This window comes from Nerophis ophidion, linkage group LG02 (assembly GCF_033978795.1).
Source record: "Nerophis ophidion isolate RoL-2023_Sa linkage group LG02, RoL_Noph_v1.0, whole genome shotgun sequence".
Lineage (NCBI taxonomy): Eukaryota > Metazoa > Chordata > Actinopteri > Syngnathiformes > Syngnathidae > Nerophis > Nerophis ophidion.
Window position 1 is genome coordinate 27916249 of NC_084612.1, and position 16783 is coordinate 27933031.

Consider the following 16783-nt stretch of genomic DNA (forward strand, 5'->3'; position numbering starts at 1 on the left):
TTATAAAAAAGGAAGCAAATTAGAACCTGGTAACTACCGACCTGTTTCTATTCTCAGTTCCATTTCGAAAGTAATGGAAAAAAATAGTTTATGAAAAGGTCGATAGATACCTTGTCACTAATAAACTAATGTACGAATTCCAATCCGGCTTCAGAACTAACCACACCACTGACACATGCCTTCTCTATCTCAGTGGTTCTCAAATGGGGGTACTCGTACCGCTGGGGGTACTTGAAGGTAACCCAAGGGGTACGTGAGATTTTTTAAAAATACTCTAAAAATAGCAACAATTCAAAAATATTTTATAAATATATTTATTGAATAATACGTTAACAATATATGAATGTAAGTTCATAAACTGTGAAAAGAAATGCAACAATACAATATTCAGTGTTGACAGCTAGATTTTTTTGTCGACATGTTCCATAAATATTGATGTTAAAGATTTATTTTGTTTGTGAAGAAATGTTTAGAATTAAGTTCATGAATCCAGATGGATCTCTATTACAATCTCCAAAAAGGGCACTTTAAGTTGATGATTACTTCTATGTGTACAAATCTTTATTTATAATTGAATCACTTTTTTATTTTTCAACAATTTTTTAGTTATTTTTATATCTTTTTTTCCACATAGTTCTAGAAAAACCACTACAAATGAGCAATATTTTGCACTGTTGTACAATTTAATAAATCAGAAACTGATGACGTAGTGCTGTATTTTACTTCTTTATCTCTTTTTTTCAACCAAAAATGCTTTGCTCTGATTAGGGGGTACTTGAATTAAAAAAATGTTCACGGGGGTACATCACTGAAAAAAGGTTGAGAACCACTGCTCTATCTGACCGACCACATCAAACATGAGGTGAACGCGGGCAAATACTGCGGCATGGTCATGCTGGACATTCAGAAGGCCTTTGACACCGTTAACCACGCTATACTGTTGGATAAGCTCAGAGCAATCGGATTCGATAAAACCTCATAGAGCTGGATGCAATCTTACTTGGAGGGGAGGAAACAGGTGGTAGAGGTGAACGGCACAGTGTCCCCTCCCCTCTCAGTAAGCTGTGGAGTCCCCCAGGGGAGTATACTAGGAACTTTACTGTTCCTAATATACGTAAATGACATGCCATCAGCATGCGACTGTGAATTGTTCCTGTTTGCGGGTGACTCGGCCCTGCTGGTATCCGGCAAGGACAAGTCACAGTTGGAACAAATCCTCAGTGTTGAACTCCTTAGTATTTGCACCTGGCTCGCTGACAAGTTATCCATACACTTAGGTAAAACAGAATCCATCCTATTTGGGTCCCACATCAACCTTAAGAAAGTTAGTGACTTCACACTATAAACTCCACCAGGAAAGATCAGATCACCTACCTCGGTTCCATTCTAGAGGCCAATCTTCCCTGTGATAAAATGGCACCCAAGGTAATCAAAAAGGTCAACCAAAGAACGAGATTCCTCTACAGAATCTCCTCTCTGGTCAACAAAAGCACCTTGAAGATTCTAGCGGGAACTCTCGTTCAACCCTTTTTCGATTACGCTTGCACCTCCAAAACCCTCACATCTAGACTCCAAACATCCCAGAAAAAGCCAGTCCGGTTACTTTTAAACCTCCACCCCAGATCACACCTCACTCCAACCCATTTCTCCAAAATGGGCTGGCTCAGGGTGGAGGACAGAGTTAAACAACTTGCACTGAGTCTAGTCTATAAAATCCGCTGCACCTCCCTGATACAGAAGTACATGTCAAACTACTTCCTTAACGTAAATGACTGCCATAATCACAACACCAGGGGGAGCTCCCCAAACCACGTTAAACCCAGATTCCGATCTAACAAAGGTCTTAACTCATTTTCTTTTTATGCCACATCAATGAGGAATGCACTCCCAACAGGTTTAAAAGTAAGTGGATCTCTATCCTCCTTCAAAACCGCTCTAAAACAACACCTTCAGGCAACTTCAACCCTTTACTAATACCCTCCTCCGTTCACATCCCATATCCCCGGATTGTAAATAAACTGATGTAAATAATCAAATGTATTTCTAATGTACATACTTGTTCTTATGCTATCTGAACTCACTATGTTCTCTGCTCGCTGTACATATCCTACTAAGTAAGACATACACTGTTTCAATGTCCATTTCTCTGTTGATGCAATTGTTGATGACTGAAGTACTGATATCAACCAAAGCTCCTCATCCTGCCCCCGGATTGTAAATAATGTAAATATTTCAATGTATATACTCTGATGATTAACTTGTGTGATGACTGTATTATACTGATAGTATATATTTGTACCATGAATTGATTAATTTGGACCCCGACTTAGACAAGTTGAAAAACTTATTCGGGTGTTACCATTTAGTGGTCAATTGTACGGAATATTTACTGAACTGTGCAATCTACTAATAAAAGTTTCAATCAATCAATCAATTATCTTATCTTAGCTCAACACCCAGATATATGGTGTACTGCAAATGTCTAAAACATAATTCAACCTAAGAATGTTATACTACACTTCAAAATTATACCTACTTTAAACTTACATGTAATACATTCACACCTCCCCCAATGCGCCACACACACACACGCACACAAAGTTGTGTGTGAGTGCGTGAGTGCACACCTAAGGACAAAGGTCAGCAACACTTGAAGTGTGTTTTTTTATTTGTTTTATTTATTTATTAGGTTTTTTTTTCTTAACTAATAAACATGTATCCCATTTTATCATGCTATACATATCAACTCTTCATATAGTTATTATTCTAGGTTAGGTTTTTATTTGTTACATTATTTAAAATAAATAAATAAATAAATATCAGAATCAGAATCATTTTTATTTGTCCGTTCCAACATGTACAAGACACATCAGAACTGAAATTACATTTTCGGCACAGTCCCGCTAAGAGCAGACACACGTTACAGGGGGGGACAAGACGAGACCGCCGACGGATCAGCCGGTTACAGCGCTCCTTAAAAAGATAAGAAAAGGTTGACATTAGGAAAGGGGGGGAGTAAAAAAATATCAGTCCAAGGCTAGACCCTCAGCAGATGTCTAGTCTGAGTCCAAGGAAAAAACCTCACATAGCATGGCACACATTAAACATACATATATAACACCAACTTGCAACAGAGGGAGGGGTGGGTTTGCGCAGGCCCGCTGTTCGCTCTGTAGCGCCGCTCGGCCATTCCACAACCCCAGAGGAGATAAGCGTTGGTGAGGGTGTTGATTTAAGGGTCGGGGTCATGTGTGTGCGTATGCCCAATTAACTCGGGAAAGGTGAAGTGTTTTTGTATGGCTGAGGCCGATAAAGTTCGGCTACAGATGTTGTTGACAAAAAGGAAGGTCAAAAGCGTATATCTTTGAGGAGTCTTCGGGAGATTTTCTTCAGAACAGCCTGCTCCATGGCAAGGCCATTCAGGGAGTCCAAATCGTAGATAAAAAGTTGTTTTCCTTCGAGAAGACAAAATATTGACTTGTCTTCTCTGCTTGTCCATGCTGGACCTCTTTTAGTTCCAATTAATTATTCCTTCTCTGCAAACTTTCCCAAGATGAGATCCATTTTGCGATTCAACTCAGAAATCGCACAAGTCTGTGTTCCCACAGCCCGACCCAATCCTTCCATTGCGTTGAACAGCCGTTGGGCCCCTTGAGTGGCTGCCATCGTCTTCCGAATTTGTCGATACACCAGAGCAATGCCCAGCCCAATCAGCAAGTGCCCCGTGATCACAGCTCCAAATAGGTAGATGTCTTCGACGTCCTCGATGGAAAGAGCTGAGAGGCACATGATCCTCCATGAGTTCCAGGAGTCCCGCACGTAACCCGCAGCGATGGTTCCATCAGGGCAGCCAGGCTCCCCTGAACCTCTTTTTCTTGTCGAAAACACTGTGTCAATAGCGTCACGAGTCCAGCTGATCATATTCATATTGAAATTTGGATTAGAGGACAGCGCAAAGAAAGAGGCTTTTAAAAAGTTCATACAAGGACAAAGACAAAGAGAGCAAGCAGGGAAGGAGGGAAAGGAGAATGCGACCGCCCTCACCAGAGGCTAGGATAAATATATATACATATATACACAAACACACATGTATATCTTCAGTCTACATCTTCTTCATATCTTATTTCAATACCCCCCACATTATCTCTGTCGCATAAGTTTATTCCATTTTGCATTAAATCTTCTTGATTTCTTCTTATTTATTCATCTATTTTTACTTTTAACTCACTTTAGCACTTTGAGATTTTCTCCTATTTTAATTTAATTTTAACCTATTTTTATTTTTATTTGAACCTTCATGGTTTTTACACAATTTGTACCTGGAAAGATACACACTTAAACACACATTAAAGGGGAACGTTATCACAATTTCAAAAGGGTTAAAAACAATACAAATCAGTTCCCAGTGGCTTGTTGTATTTTTTGAAGTTTTTTCAAAATTTTACCGGTCCCGCAATATCCCTAAAAAAAGCTTTAAAGTGCCTTTTTTTCGCTCTCTGTGAAGACACTGTTCATTTTCCTGTGATGTCATACAGTGCTGCCAATACAAACAATATAGCACAGCAAGATAGAGCGACATTAGCTCGGATTCAGTCTCGGATTTCAGCGGCTTAAGCGATTCAACAGATTACGCATGTATTGAAATGGATGGTTGGAGTATGAAAGTATTGAAGAAGAAACTGAAGCTATTGAGTGAATAGATATTGACGCTATTCATAGCCATGGCCGAATAGCTGCGTTGGCATCGCCGGTAAAATGTGCGGACTAAACGATCAGGACTTTCGCATCTTGTGACACTGGAGCAACTTAAATCCTTCGATTGGTAAGTGTTTTTTTTCGCATTAAATGTGAGTGGAAGGAAACGTAATATAGTTGCAAATGCATCTGCAGGTTATCCATATATCAACAAAACTCACCTTTGTGATTTCGTTGACTTTATTGTTGCAAATGCATACGCAGGTTATCCATACATCTCTGTGCCATGTCTGCTTTAGCACTGCCGGTAAATAGCATGTTAGCATCGATTAGCGGAGCATGTTAGCATCGATTAGCTGTCAGTCATGCCGCAACCAAATATGTCTGATTAGCACATAAGTCAACAACATCAACAAAACTCACCTTTGTGATTTCGTTGACTTTATCGTTGCAAATGCATCTGCAGGTTATCCATACATCTCTGTGCCATGTCTGTCATCGCCGGTAAAATGTGGAGACACTCCAGCACATTCAATGGGGGTCTGGTGGCAGATTTCTTTCCACTTTCGCATCTTCGAGCCGGTGGTGCAACTTGAATCCCTCCCAGTTAGTGTTCTTACACCCTCCGACAACACACCGACGAGGCATGATGTCTCCAAGGTTCCAAAAAATATTCGAAAAAATGGAAAATAACAGAGCTGAGACCCGGTGTTTGCAATGTGTTGAAAATGTAAATGCCGTCTGTATTACCTCGGTGACGTCACGTTCTGACGTCATCGCCACAGAGCGATAAACAGAAAGGCGTTTAATTTGCCAAAATTCACCCATTTAGAGATCGGAAATCGGTTAAAAAAATATATGGTCTTTTTTCTGCACCATTAAGGTATATATTGACGCTTACATAGGTCTGGTGATAATGTTCCCCTTTAACAAACAAACAAACAAGTTTGCAGCGATCTTGCCACCAATGGCATTCACTGACAACATGACTAATTGGTGTCGTCTTTTAACAGTCATGCTAAGTTTCTTTTGATTGTTAATTTTTTCTCAGGACAGTCTCTTGCAAAATGTCCTTCTCTGCCACAACGCTAACTTGCAGTAGGGTGTAATCGCTGTTGTTGTTGCAGCTGTCTTCTATTTTCTTTTCCTTTTTCAGGACAGTCTCTTGCAAAATGTCCCTCTTTCCTAAAACGGCAACACGCAGTAGGGTGTAATCGTTGTTGTTGTCTTCTATTTTGGTTTAAATAGATTATAATCGACATATCAGATCTGCGTTTCTTTTTGTCCGTATTTCCATTTTGAGAATTTGGAGTAATCTGTCGTCCCCTACAGAGCCAAACTTATAAGGATTATTTTTGTCTTTGTTGTAAAATAGTGGTTTAATTTATTATTGTGGTACACGTCGCTTCTACTGGAGATTATTCCCCAGTGGAGGTGTCTTGCATAATGATTCCACAATAACCCACTATTTACTTCTCACAACTTTAATATGGAGTGATAGCCTAATGGCGATTACTCCCACACACTCTCACATTCACACTTTTCAGTATGTTGATCAGCGGATATTTAAATTTTTCATGTGGACTTTGCCATCCTCCAGGTTATTGTTTTTTACAGAAAATGTTCAGTTTTCTGAAAAGACCATTTCAAGTCTGCATTTTGGACTCTGTTGCCCTTCAGGATATTGGTTTACAATGTTTTCAATTCATTGTGGGCTCCGTCACCCTCCAGTATGTTTGTTTATGGCTTTTACGGATGTTTCAGTTTTCACGGTTCCGTTTACCTTCAGTATTTTGGCCTCTTCAATTTTAGAATTTGAGTTGCTTTTTTTAGCTTATTTTCAAAATTGAATTCCCAGAATTATTATTATTATTATAATATATATATTTTTCCCTTTGCAGGCTCCGTCACCGGTCTTATTGGCTTTTTTACCTGTTATAGCCTAGGATTTACAGGGTTTGTCTATGCGTCGTAACCCTCAGTCACACGCTCTTTCTTTGTTATTCAAAACATACTCACTGAACTCTGCGTTCCTTCCTCTTGTCCTCGGTTTTCCGTCAGTCGTCCAATTCCAGCCAAAATCAAGAAAAAGCAGGTCCTCAATCAGAATTTGGATGCCATGGTCTTTCTGGTTTCACTCACTCTTGCTGGAATCGTCAGACGTGTTGTAATCCGGCTTTAAGGATCAAGAAGATGCCAGGTTAAACACTGATGACATCTATTAAACAAGACAAAAGGCAAATAATCAAACAGAGACAGAATTACATTTGGACTCAGATCTGAGGAGAGACATGGCCACTGTACTCTCTGTACAGTCCTGTACCACACTCTGCCAAAAGGTTGTACTCCTCCTTCTATATTTGACTTTCTCCCCCTTCCTGCCCACTGCTGCTTCCTGAGGGAAGTGGGTCGTAAACAGCGTTGCTTTTGGTTACCAAACAGTTCGAAGAGAGTTCGTCAAATAGTTCAGAAAGAGTCCCAAAAAATAGTTCAAAGAGAGTCCCATAAAATAGTTCAAAGAGCGTTCCATAAAATAGTTCAAAAAGAGTTCCTCTGGAATTTGGGCAGATCCTGCCATCTGTCCGCTTTGAAATCCCAGTGGAGTTTTACGAGCCTTCTTCTTGGTTGGTTGCAAATACAGCCTTTTGTCTTCTTGTCAGGAACACAATGTAATACAAAGTTTTTTGTGATAATTTAGAAGCAATCATTCTGACAGATTTATTTTGGAAAACCTTGTTACATTGTTTAATGCATCCAGCGGGGCATCTCAACAAAATTAGGCATAATAATGTGTTAATTTCACAACTGTATATATCAGTATCGGTTCAAATCAGAATTGGTAATTAAGAGTTAGACGATATCGGATATCGGCAAAAAGCCATTATCAGACAGCTCAATCAAATTTTCGAGAGCACTCACCATACAGTAGAGAATGGATTCATATGGCCCTATTCCTGGTTGGATCTCACATGAGAAGAAGAGAGGTGGTTAATTATTATACAATGCAGTCTCCTAAAAATGATTGAAAGTGCCACTCTACATAGCAACTGACACTGTGGTCAAAGTTGGAATTGCCACAAAACACATTTTTAAAACTTTCAACACTCTACTGCCATCTAGAAGCACAAGTGGATAGTGCACTATCCAATTTGCCATGTTTCATGTGTCAGGTAAACCACAATGAATAAGGCTATTTGAATCCTTCATCTTCATACCGTAAACAAATGGACAATTGATTGAATAGATGTGATCGGTATTGGTATCATGGATGTTCGGCATTGGAATCGGTAGCATATAAACCTGTTTAGAACATCCCTCTTTTTCAGTAATCGGTGTCGTTGTTTGCTTTTTCTCTTGACTATGTTTGATAAAACTGCTCTCTTCATTCATAGGCTTTTTTATAAGCTTGTACAGTTGTTTATCTTCAATCACCTCTAAAACTATGCCTGGAGATAATATTCAGTTGTTTTTTTTTTTTTTTTTTTTCAAATGGCCTACTAAGGCATCAGTTGACGGCTTAGTCGGATGGATTTGTGACCTCAGCTTCCTGTTGCCTTAATAAATTCAGTTCCTTCTCAGGGGAAGTAGGCCTTCGGTGAAACTCTTACATTTGAAATAGGATTAGTCTTCCATTCTTGGGCCTACCTGTCAGATTTGTGGTGGGGAAATTAAATAAATCACAGCATTAGCAATTCTTGTGAGACGGCAATATATGCTTTCATTATTGTTTTATTGGACTTTCTGTGCAGCACATACATAATGGTTTGAAAGTGTGTTTCTTGTCTTTTTAGGGTGACGAGGTCCTGACCGTCATCAAAATGAAAGCACAATGGCCGGCCTGGCAACCACTTAATGTGTAAGTATCTCATGACATTTGGACTTACTGTAAATATATCGAAACATGCAAGCGGCAGTTCCTATTGTGTCATGATACCAATTCATCCCTCAAGAGCAGGGGTCTCAAGCTCAATCTAACTGGGGGCCACTGGATGCAGAGTCTGGGTAAGCCTGGACCACGAGAAAAAAATTATTTAAAAAAAATTTGCCTACTCCTCAGCATTTCTAATTGTATAATAGCGAGCGCAAAAAAGTGACGGCTCCCGGTGTTATCCGGCGTCATATAAAAGTATATGTAGTGTTCATCGTGTGAGGCAATGCAAGTTAAACAATAAAAAAAACAAATAACGATTTGAATTGGTCCAGGTTATCGGGGACTGTTTTTACTGACGGACAGGTGTTGCGGTGTGACCGGAACACCTGTCTCCATGGCAACATCTCTGTCGCTTTCACTCATTTGCCGCTTTTCCACCAATACAGGGGTAGGCAACCCAGAACGTTGAATGAGCCATTTTGGACCCAAATAACACAACGCTGTCAAGCGCCATTTATATAAAACTTGCAGGCCACACTAACATTAAACTTTCATATTAAGGTGGGGGCCGCAAAATAACGTCTTGTGGGCTGCAATTGGCCCGCGGGGCCGCGTGTCTGAGACCCCTGCTCAAGAGGCAGCAGTGAGCCGTTAATGTGTGAAAGTCATATAATTGTCAGAAGGCTGTGCTATGACGGGATTGAAGTAGTAAAGTAACGACCTCTCTGGAGCTTTCTGCCAAAAAATAGTAAGCCACTGTAGTATTAAGGGGCAGCCGCACAGGCTGGTTAACCTACTGAAGTAATCGGTCAATGCATTTATGAAGTAGCTTTGTACCGTGGAGGTTGTCAAGAGCCAATGATGATGGAAAATGTCACCATGGAGAGACACTAACAAGCATGACACAGCAGAAGCATCCGTGGGACCAATGTCTGGATCAAGGTCTCTCGACAGTGTAAATGCTATTCTAATTGGAGACATTTTATTTACTAAATGTACACTCTGTTACTAAATCACTAAGGTCCTCAGATGAAACTGAACGTTTTTGAGATGTCATTGTTATGCCTGTTCTCCAAAGTATTTAGTCGTTTCAGAGAAGTAATGTTCTGTAATTAGTCATACAGAATTTAAATGGTAAATGTTCTGTATTTACAGCATATAGCTCTTTATTATACCTGCACTATACCTAAAGCGCTTTACATTAGAAGTCACATTCACCCATTCACACAAACATTCAGTGTGTGGCGGAAGCTGCCACAAAAGGCGCCAACCGCAACCAAACAGGAGAAAAGCTCTACCATCAGAGCCACACGGCTCTACAGCAGTTAAAGTTTATGCTTGCATTGCTTTGCTAAGTCAGCCTATACACACAGCGCTGCATATGTTGGTATTATTTTGTTCTTAAATTCAATGTATATCTTAAGCTTCTTCTTGGCACTGTCCTTCACACTGCCTTCCTTTGTACCCAGAGAAAAAAAAAAAAACTTTATCCGTCTACTAGGCATCTTTAGCTGGCTTTTAACCCAAATGTTTGCCCACAACCTGAAGCAAAAAAATAACCAAGAAATGTAAGCCAAGGTACCGCTGTACTCAACATTCTGGTTGGCAGTGTTGGGCAGTAGCTTGTTAGAAGTAGCGAAGCTACAGAGACTAACTACATTTCCCAGTAGCTTGGCAAGAGCTTTGCTGCTATTTGAACGATTCCTGTAGCTTAGCTTTTTTAGACTCATGTAGCTTGTAGCTTACATCAAAAGCTACAAGCTACAAAAAAAGAAAATGGACTTCGAATCTTGGTCCCCAAAAAAATGTGGACAAAAAACAATGACCCCCGGATGAATGAGAACATCCATACATACAGAGAAAATCCATGAAGATTGGTTGGTGTTTGTGTGATGAGTCACAATTGGCTAACATTAGGGCAAAACATAATGGATTCACCAATCAGGGGCAAGATCAGGCGGGTCATAAAAACCAGGAAGCAAAATAACAGACAGACACCTATGTCACATGACGAGGGAGTCGGATAACAGAGGGACGCTGTGAGCTCGGGGTTTCCGTGGGGCAGTAAAAAGTATTAAAAGTTATTAAATGGATTAGGCAAAACTTTAAGGCCTTAAAACACAATAAATGCAATTATCAGAGGCATTAAAATGTAACACAATTCTACGATTTGGCCGATAGTCAATATGTCAGATGAAACAAAAATGTGGCTGTTTGGTCACAATAACCAGCAATATGTTGGGAGGAGAAACAGTGAGGCCCTCAGTCCCAGGAACACCACACCTACCGTCAGGCATGGTGATGGTAGTATTATACTCTGGGCCTGTTTTGCTGCCAATGGATCTGGTGCTTTACAGAGAGTAAATGGGACAATGAAAAAGGAGGATTACCTCCAAATTCTTTAGGACAACTTAAAATCATCTGCCGTAGGTTGGGTCTTGGGCGCAGTTGGGTGTTCCAACAGGACAATGATCCCAAACACACGTCAAAAGCGGTAAAGGAATGGCTAAATCAGGCTACAATTAAGCTTTTATAATGGCCTTCCTAAAGTCCTGACTTAAACGTGTGGACAAGGCTGAAGAAACAAGTCCATCTCAGAAAACCAACACATTTAGCTGAACTGCACCAATTTTGTCAATAAGAGTGGTGAAAAATTCAACCAGAAGTTTACCCAGAAGCTTGTGGATGGCTACCAAAAGCGCCTGACTGCAGTGAAACTTGCCAAGGGACATGTAACCAAATAATAACATTGCTGTATGTATACTTTTGACCCAGCAGATTTGGACACATTTTCAGTAGACCAATAATACATTTACAAAAGAACCAAACTTCATGAATGCTTTTTGTGCTCCAATCACTCTATCACAAAAAAATAAAGAGTTTTAGAAATTGATGAGCATCGTGCGTTGCGGTGGAGATGTAGTCAAACTCTCATGAGACACATTTTACCTTTGGCTTTGTAGGGATATTTATTGTATCGGCAGCATCGTAACTGTGCTGCCGTTCTACACACACATTGAACTCATGACTCCGGAACAGGAAACATAGGTGTCAGGTAACACAGGTAATATGGAGGTAAACACTGCCCTCTAACGGACACAATGAGTAAGGGCGTATAACAGTACAACACTTAACACCCCCACTCGCTCTTAGCTTATTGTGGTACATTATTTTTCATAGAAAAGAAAACAACAACAACACATTTTGGCACACAATATGCTTTTCTTGCACTCTAAGTGCCAAACAAATACTGAGCAAACTACTTCAGTTTTAGCTTAGTGGCTGGTTTTGTCATCAAGTCAGCAATCATGTTGTCAGTAGAACAATAATTCAAACATATTTTTCCACTGTTCACAGTTTCATGAATGAAATGATATTTGATATCAATATGTTTGCACCTTTGTCGGTTTACTGGATTTCTAGCTAGTGATATAGCTCCCTGAGTAACTTGCAAATACATACACTCCTGTATGGCTGACGCTAAGGCCATGTATTCTGCCTCGCAGGTAGACAGTGCAACAGTTGGTTGCTTTTTACTCTTCCATTAAATTAGTGCACTTTCTGTGTATTCGAGTTTTGACTCGCATGGGGTCTCTCTGGCCTTACAATCATGCATCCCTAATCTGGGGAGGATTTTGTTCACATACCTGTGTTGTGACATTGTGAATTGGTCCTCTGACTGTTTAAAATCAATCCCTAGAAAATGTAGTTTAATTTCCCTAGGTCTTTCATTTTAAATCTCAGTGAGCATCACTTTGACATTTTGCGCAACCTCCTCATTGTTAGCAGCAATTATCAGATCATCGACCCACACAATCAAAATCACCTTTTCATTATCTTTTTCCCTTGTGTATTGGCAGTTGTCAGCAAGATTTTGATCAAAACCGTTTTCAGTGAGATATGCATGTAACAGAGAATTCCAGTTTCGACCTGACTGTTTGATAACGTATAAGGACTTCTCTAATTTGCATACTAGCTTCTCTCCTGTTTTTGACTTTTTCTCATAACCCTCAGGTTGTTCGAGACAGACCTCACAGTCAATTGGTGCGTGTAGGTATGCGGTTTTCACATCCATTTGATGTAAAACTAGATCTTCCTTCACAGCTTTTTGCATGATTACTCTGACAGTTGTCTTGTCAGCAGTAGGCGAGAATGTTTCCTCATAATCAATTCCTTGTTTTTGGCTATAACCTTTGGCAACAAATCTTGCTTTACACTTATCTGACCCATCCGTATTACTCTTGAGTGTATACACCCACCTACCCCCCACTGCCTTTTTGCCTGGTGGTAACTGGGTGATTTTGAATATATTATTCCCTTTTAGGGACTGCATTTCGTCATTCATTGCACTTATCCACTGCTGTGACCTGGTTGATTGTATGGCATCCTGGTAATTTTGTGGTATGTCGCAAACTGCACTGTAACATGAGTCTACACTAGTTACCAGCATTTCTGCTATGTCTTCCATGTCATATTCCTGAAGGCGCACAGGCCTTCTCCTAACGCAAGGTGGGTTCTTTCTTCCCTGACCCCCAGCGCTAGACTGTTCACCTTCAATCTCTGAAACAGAAACGTCATCTTTAACACTTTGACCTGATGCATTTTTCCCATTTTTTCATCATCATTTTCCTCACTGTCAATTACCCTGGGGTGTACCTCTCTGTCCTGATACTCAGTGTGTGGCCCATGTGTTTATGTTTCTTTTTCGTTGACTGTCTTGTTTGTGAATTTCACTAGCCTGTGTTTTTGGACCGTTTCTGTGTCTGGATAATACACAAGATAAGCTGGGCTGTTCTTGTCGTACCCAATAAAACAACCCTGCTCACATCTAGGATCTAACTTCCCTTTCTCTTGTGTGTATGCAAAACACACAGTTCCAAATTTTTGAAGTTTGGACATGTCTGGCTTCTTGCCTGTGAGCTTCCCATAATCAATCAATGTTTATTTATATAGCCCCAAATCACAAATGTCTCAAATGACTGCACAAATCATTACGACTACAACATCCTCGGAAGAACCCACAAAAGGGCAAGGAAAACTCACACCCAGTGGGACGCCAGTGACAATGCTGACTATGAGAAACCTTGGAGAGGACCTCAGATGTGGGCAACCACCCCCCCTAGGGGACCGAAAGCAATGGATGTCGAGCGGGTCCAACATGATACTGTGATAAGGTCTCTTCTTTGTGCGTTTACTGTAACATCTATTTCGCACATAGGCAGCTGTCTGTACAGCATAATTCCACATTTTGTCAAGTAGTTTACTGTCAAAAAGTATACACCTGCCCATCTCATAGAGGGTTCTCCAACTTCTCTCCGCCATGATATTTTGGTGCGGCGAATAGGGTGCAGATGTCTTGTGCCTTATCTTATTTTGGGTTACTAGTGCTTTGAATTCCTTACTCGTAAATTCAGTACCATTATCCAAGCGTAGACATTTAACTTCCCCAAAAGGGGCGGAGTCTGCTAAGAATCTCTCTGTGGTGTGTACTGCATCACTTTTGCGTTGAGAAAATATACAGTCATAGCACCTGAATAGTCATCCGTAAAGGATTGTGCATGTTTGTGACCTTATAAGCTTGGGGTTCTCATAGGACCGGCTAAATCTGTATGGACCAGTTGTAGGGCTCTGTCGCCTTTCTGTCTGGTTCTCTATCTCTTGTCTGTGTGAATTTTCCCTTTGCACATATTTCACACAGCTGTGTTGGCCTGGCCGCACTCCCTCTGATTTTCATACCTCTTACCACACCTATTAATTGTTTTACATCCTCATAATTGCAGTGAACCAATATCTCATGCCAGGTTTGCATGTCATGGCACATATTGCATTTATAAACATTTTTATGAACAGTTGGTAAGTAAAACAGATTACCACTCTCATAGAAGTCAAACCTGTCCCTTTTCTTGGTGATCATGTGGCTGTCTCCCTTCTTGAACGTCACTGTCGCTCCACCGTTTGTTGCCCTTGCCACTGAGAAGATGTCGTGTGGGTAAGTTGGTATATACAATGCGTCCTGTAAAATCCGCTCTTTGTTGGCGTCCCTCGTCTAGTAGATAGATCAGCACCGTCCCTCTGCGTTGCGCCATCCCACTGCACTTGGTCCCATCCGCCAGCTCGATAGAATGGGTGTCGGGCTGGAATGTGTTGTCAAAGCTCTTAAACTTGGGGATGTCGTTTACAATATGAGATGTCGCTGTGGGGTCCATCATAATCCCTTTCTTCTTCACGTTGACAGATGGCCTCTCATCTGTTGCATGCTTGACTATAAAACATTGATCCTCGTCGTCGATATCCTCCTTTTCTTCTGCAACTTTTCTGGCTCCGTCTTTTCCCTTTTTCCTGCATAGAAACTCTGCGTGTGTGTTACTCTTGCAGTGACTGCACCACACTTTCTTGGTACACCTGGTTCTGATATTGTAACATGTCGGAGTGGCTTTCCCTTCTTTCCAGTATGTTTTGGTACCTTGTTTGCTTTGCTTTGTGCTAGTCCTCATCATGGTCTTCATCACACTGTCTCCAGGTCCGGTAGTCCTCATCTTCTCAGATTCTTCGTAAACCATCAGGCTTGTCTTGAAGTCTTTGAATGTCACATTGTCCTCATTTTGTGTAACGTGGGCAGCTAGTTGTCTGAATGAGTCTGGCAGTCCATTCAAAATGGTGGCCACACATGTTCTCTCCTGCATCACGAAGAGATGAAATTATATTCTCAGCCCTTATCATATAATCAGTCACAGTCTCATTACCTTCCATTTTTATGATGATCGATGAAGTGTACAGGTTTAGAATCCTGGGCTTGCTCTTTTCAGAATAATGTTCTCTCAATGATTTCAAAGCTTTCCTTCCATCATCGGCTGGGTCATGTCTTATCAATGATAGGCTCTTATCATCTACTGCATTCAGTAGTTGAGCATAACAATCTGCATTCTTCACTGGATCTGCAGCTATGGCAGCCTCGCCAGTGGGCTCTCTCAAAATGGTGTCTTTTAGCTTTAGAATGTGTAAATGGCTAAGGAATCGTGTTTCCCATAAATCATACTTATCTTCTGTACAATCAAAGACAATCTGCTGTTGTAGCATTCCTGCTCGGGCCATTTTCACTTTTATTCTTTTTGTAGTTTGCAATCTCCAGAACGTTGCCCAGGCTGTGGTTTGTAGAGTCCTCAATTTTCGCGGGGTTCTCTCGGCGCCATCTTTATACGAGCTCGTCTATTAGCTTCTCTTGGCCAACAGTTATTCTTACTTCTGTTACCTTGTTGTTGCTGTAGACTTGTGTGACTGGGCCCATAACCTAATGAGCATTGTGCGTTGCGGTGGAGATGTAGTCAAACTCTCATGAGACACATTTTACCTTTGGCTTTGTAGGTATATTTATTGTATCGGCAGCATCGCTGCCGCTCTACACACACAGTGAACTCATGACTCCGGAACAGGAAACATAGGTGTCAGGTAACACAGGCAACATAGAGGTAAACACTGCCCTCTAACGGACACAATGAGTAAGGGTGTATAACAGTACAACACTTAACAGAAATGATTTGAAACTCAAGACAGCCATGACATTATGTTCTTTACAAGTGTATGTATACTTTTGGCCACGACTCTATCTGTATATATATAGCTTTGATGTAGCAAGCTACTTTTGCCATGTAGGTAGGTAGTGTTTAATGCAGCTTGCAACAATTCTCTGGGGTTTCTCCTGTAGCTCAACCACATTTAATCAAGAGTACATTTAAGCCTAGCGTACTATATTTTCAGAGTAGCTTGCCAGTCAGTGCTGGTTAGATCACCAAAAATCCCAAATATTATTTTTTTCCTTTTTTGAAGTATCTTTTTTGAGGTCAGTTAAACAATCCTGCAAGTTGAACCCAGTAAATGCTAATCAGTTCAAACCCCTCCCTGAAACTGCCATCTACCACATTATTTTTTAGTTCATTAGCTCCTGTAGCTATTTCATCTCTTATTCATCAGAAAAACAAGATGCTTGTTGGCTCAGCTCAAGGAGAAGAACTCCAACGGTAACAACCTGTGCAATGTTATTTCTCACGCAGACAAAAAGGGCGATGACTTTAATCTCCAAAGGGAATTGCACAACCAGGAATAGAAGCACGGATATCCACCAGGAATAATTAACTTACCCTTCTGTCTGCGCAGCCAATTAATTGTTTCATCCTGAGGCACCGTATAGAAAAAATAACAGTCAGCCAACAGTCATGGTAT

The 16783-nt window shown here is 40.7% G+C and overlaps 1 protein-coding gene across 1 annotated transcript in view; it reads left to right on the forward strand.

The window, feature by feature from the left end:
* spon1a (spondin 1a) overlaps positions 1-16783 on the forward strand; it is a 226078-nt gene that overhangs the window by 171474 nt on the left and 37821 nt on the right. The window contains exon 7 of the mRNA XM_061880688.1: positions 8487-8551. Within this exon, the coding sequence (XP_061736672.1) occupies positions 8487-8551 (65 nt within the window). The remainder of the gene's footprint in view (positions 1-8486; positions 8552-16783) is intronic.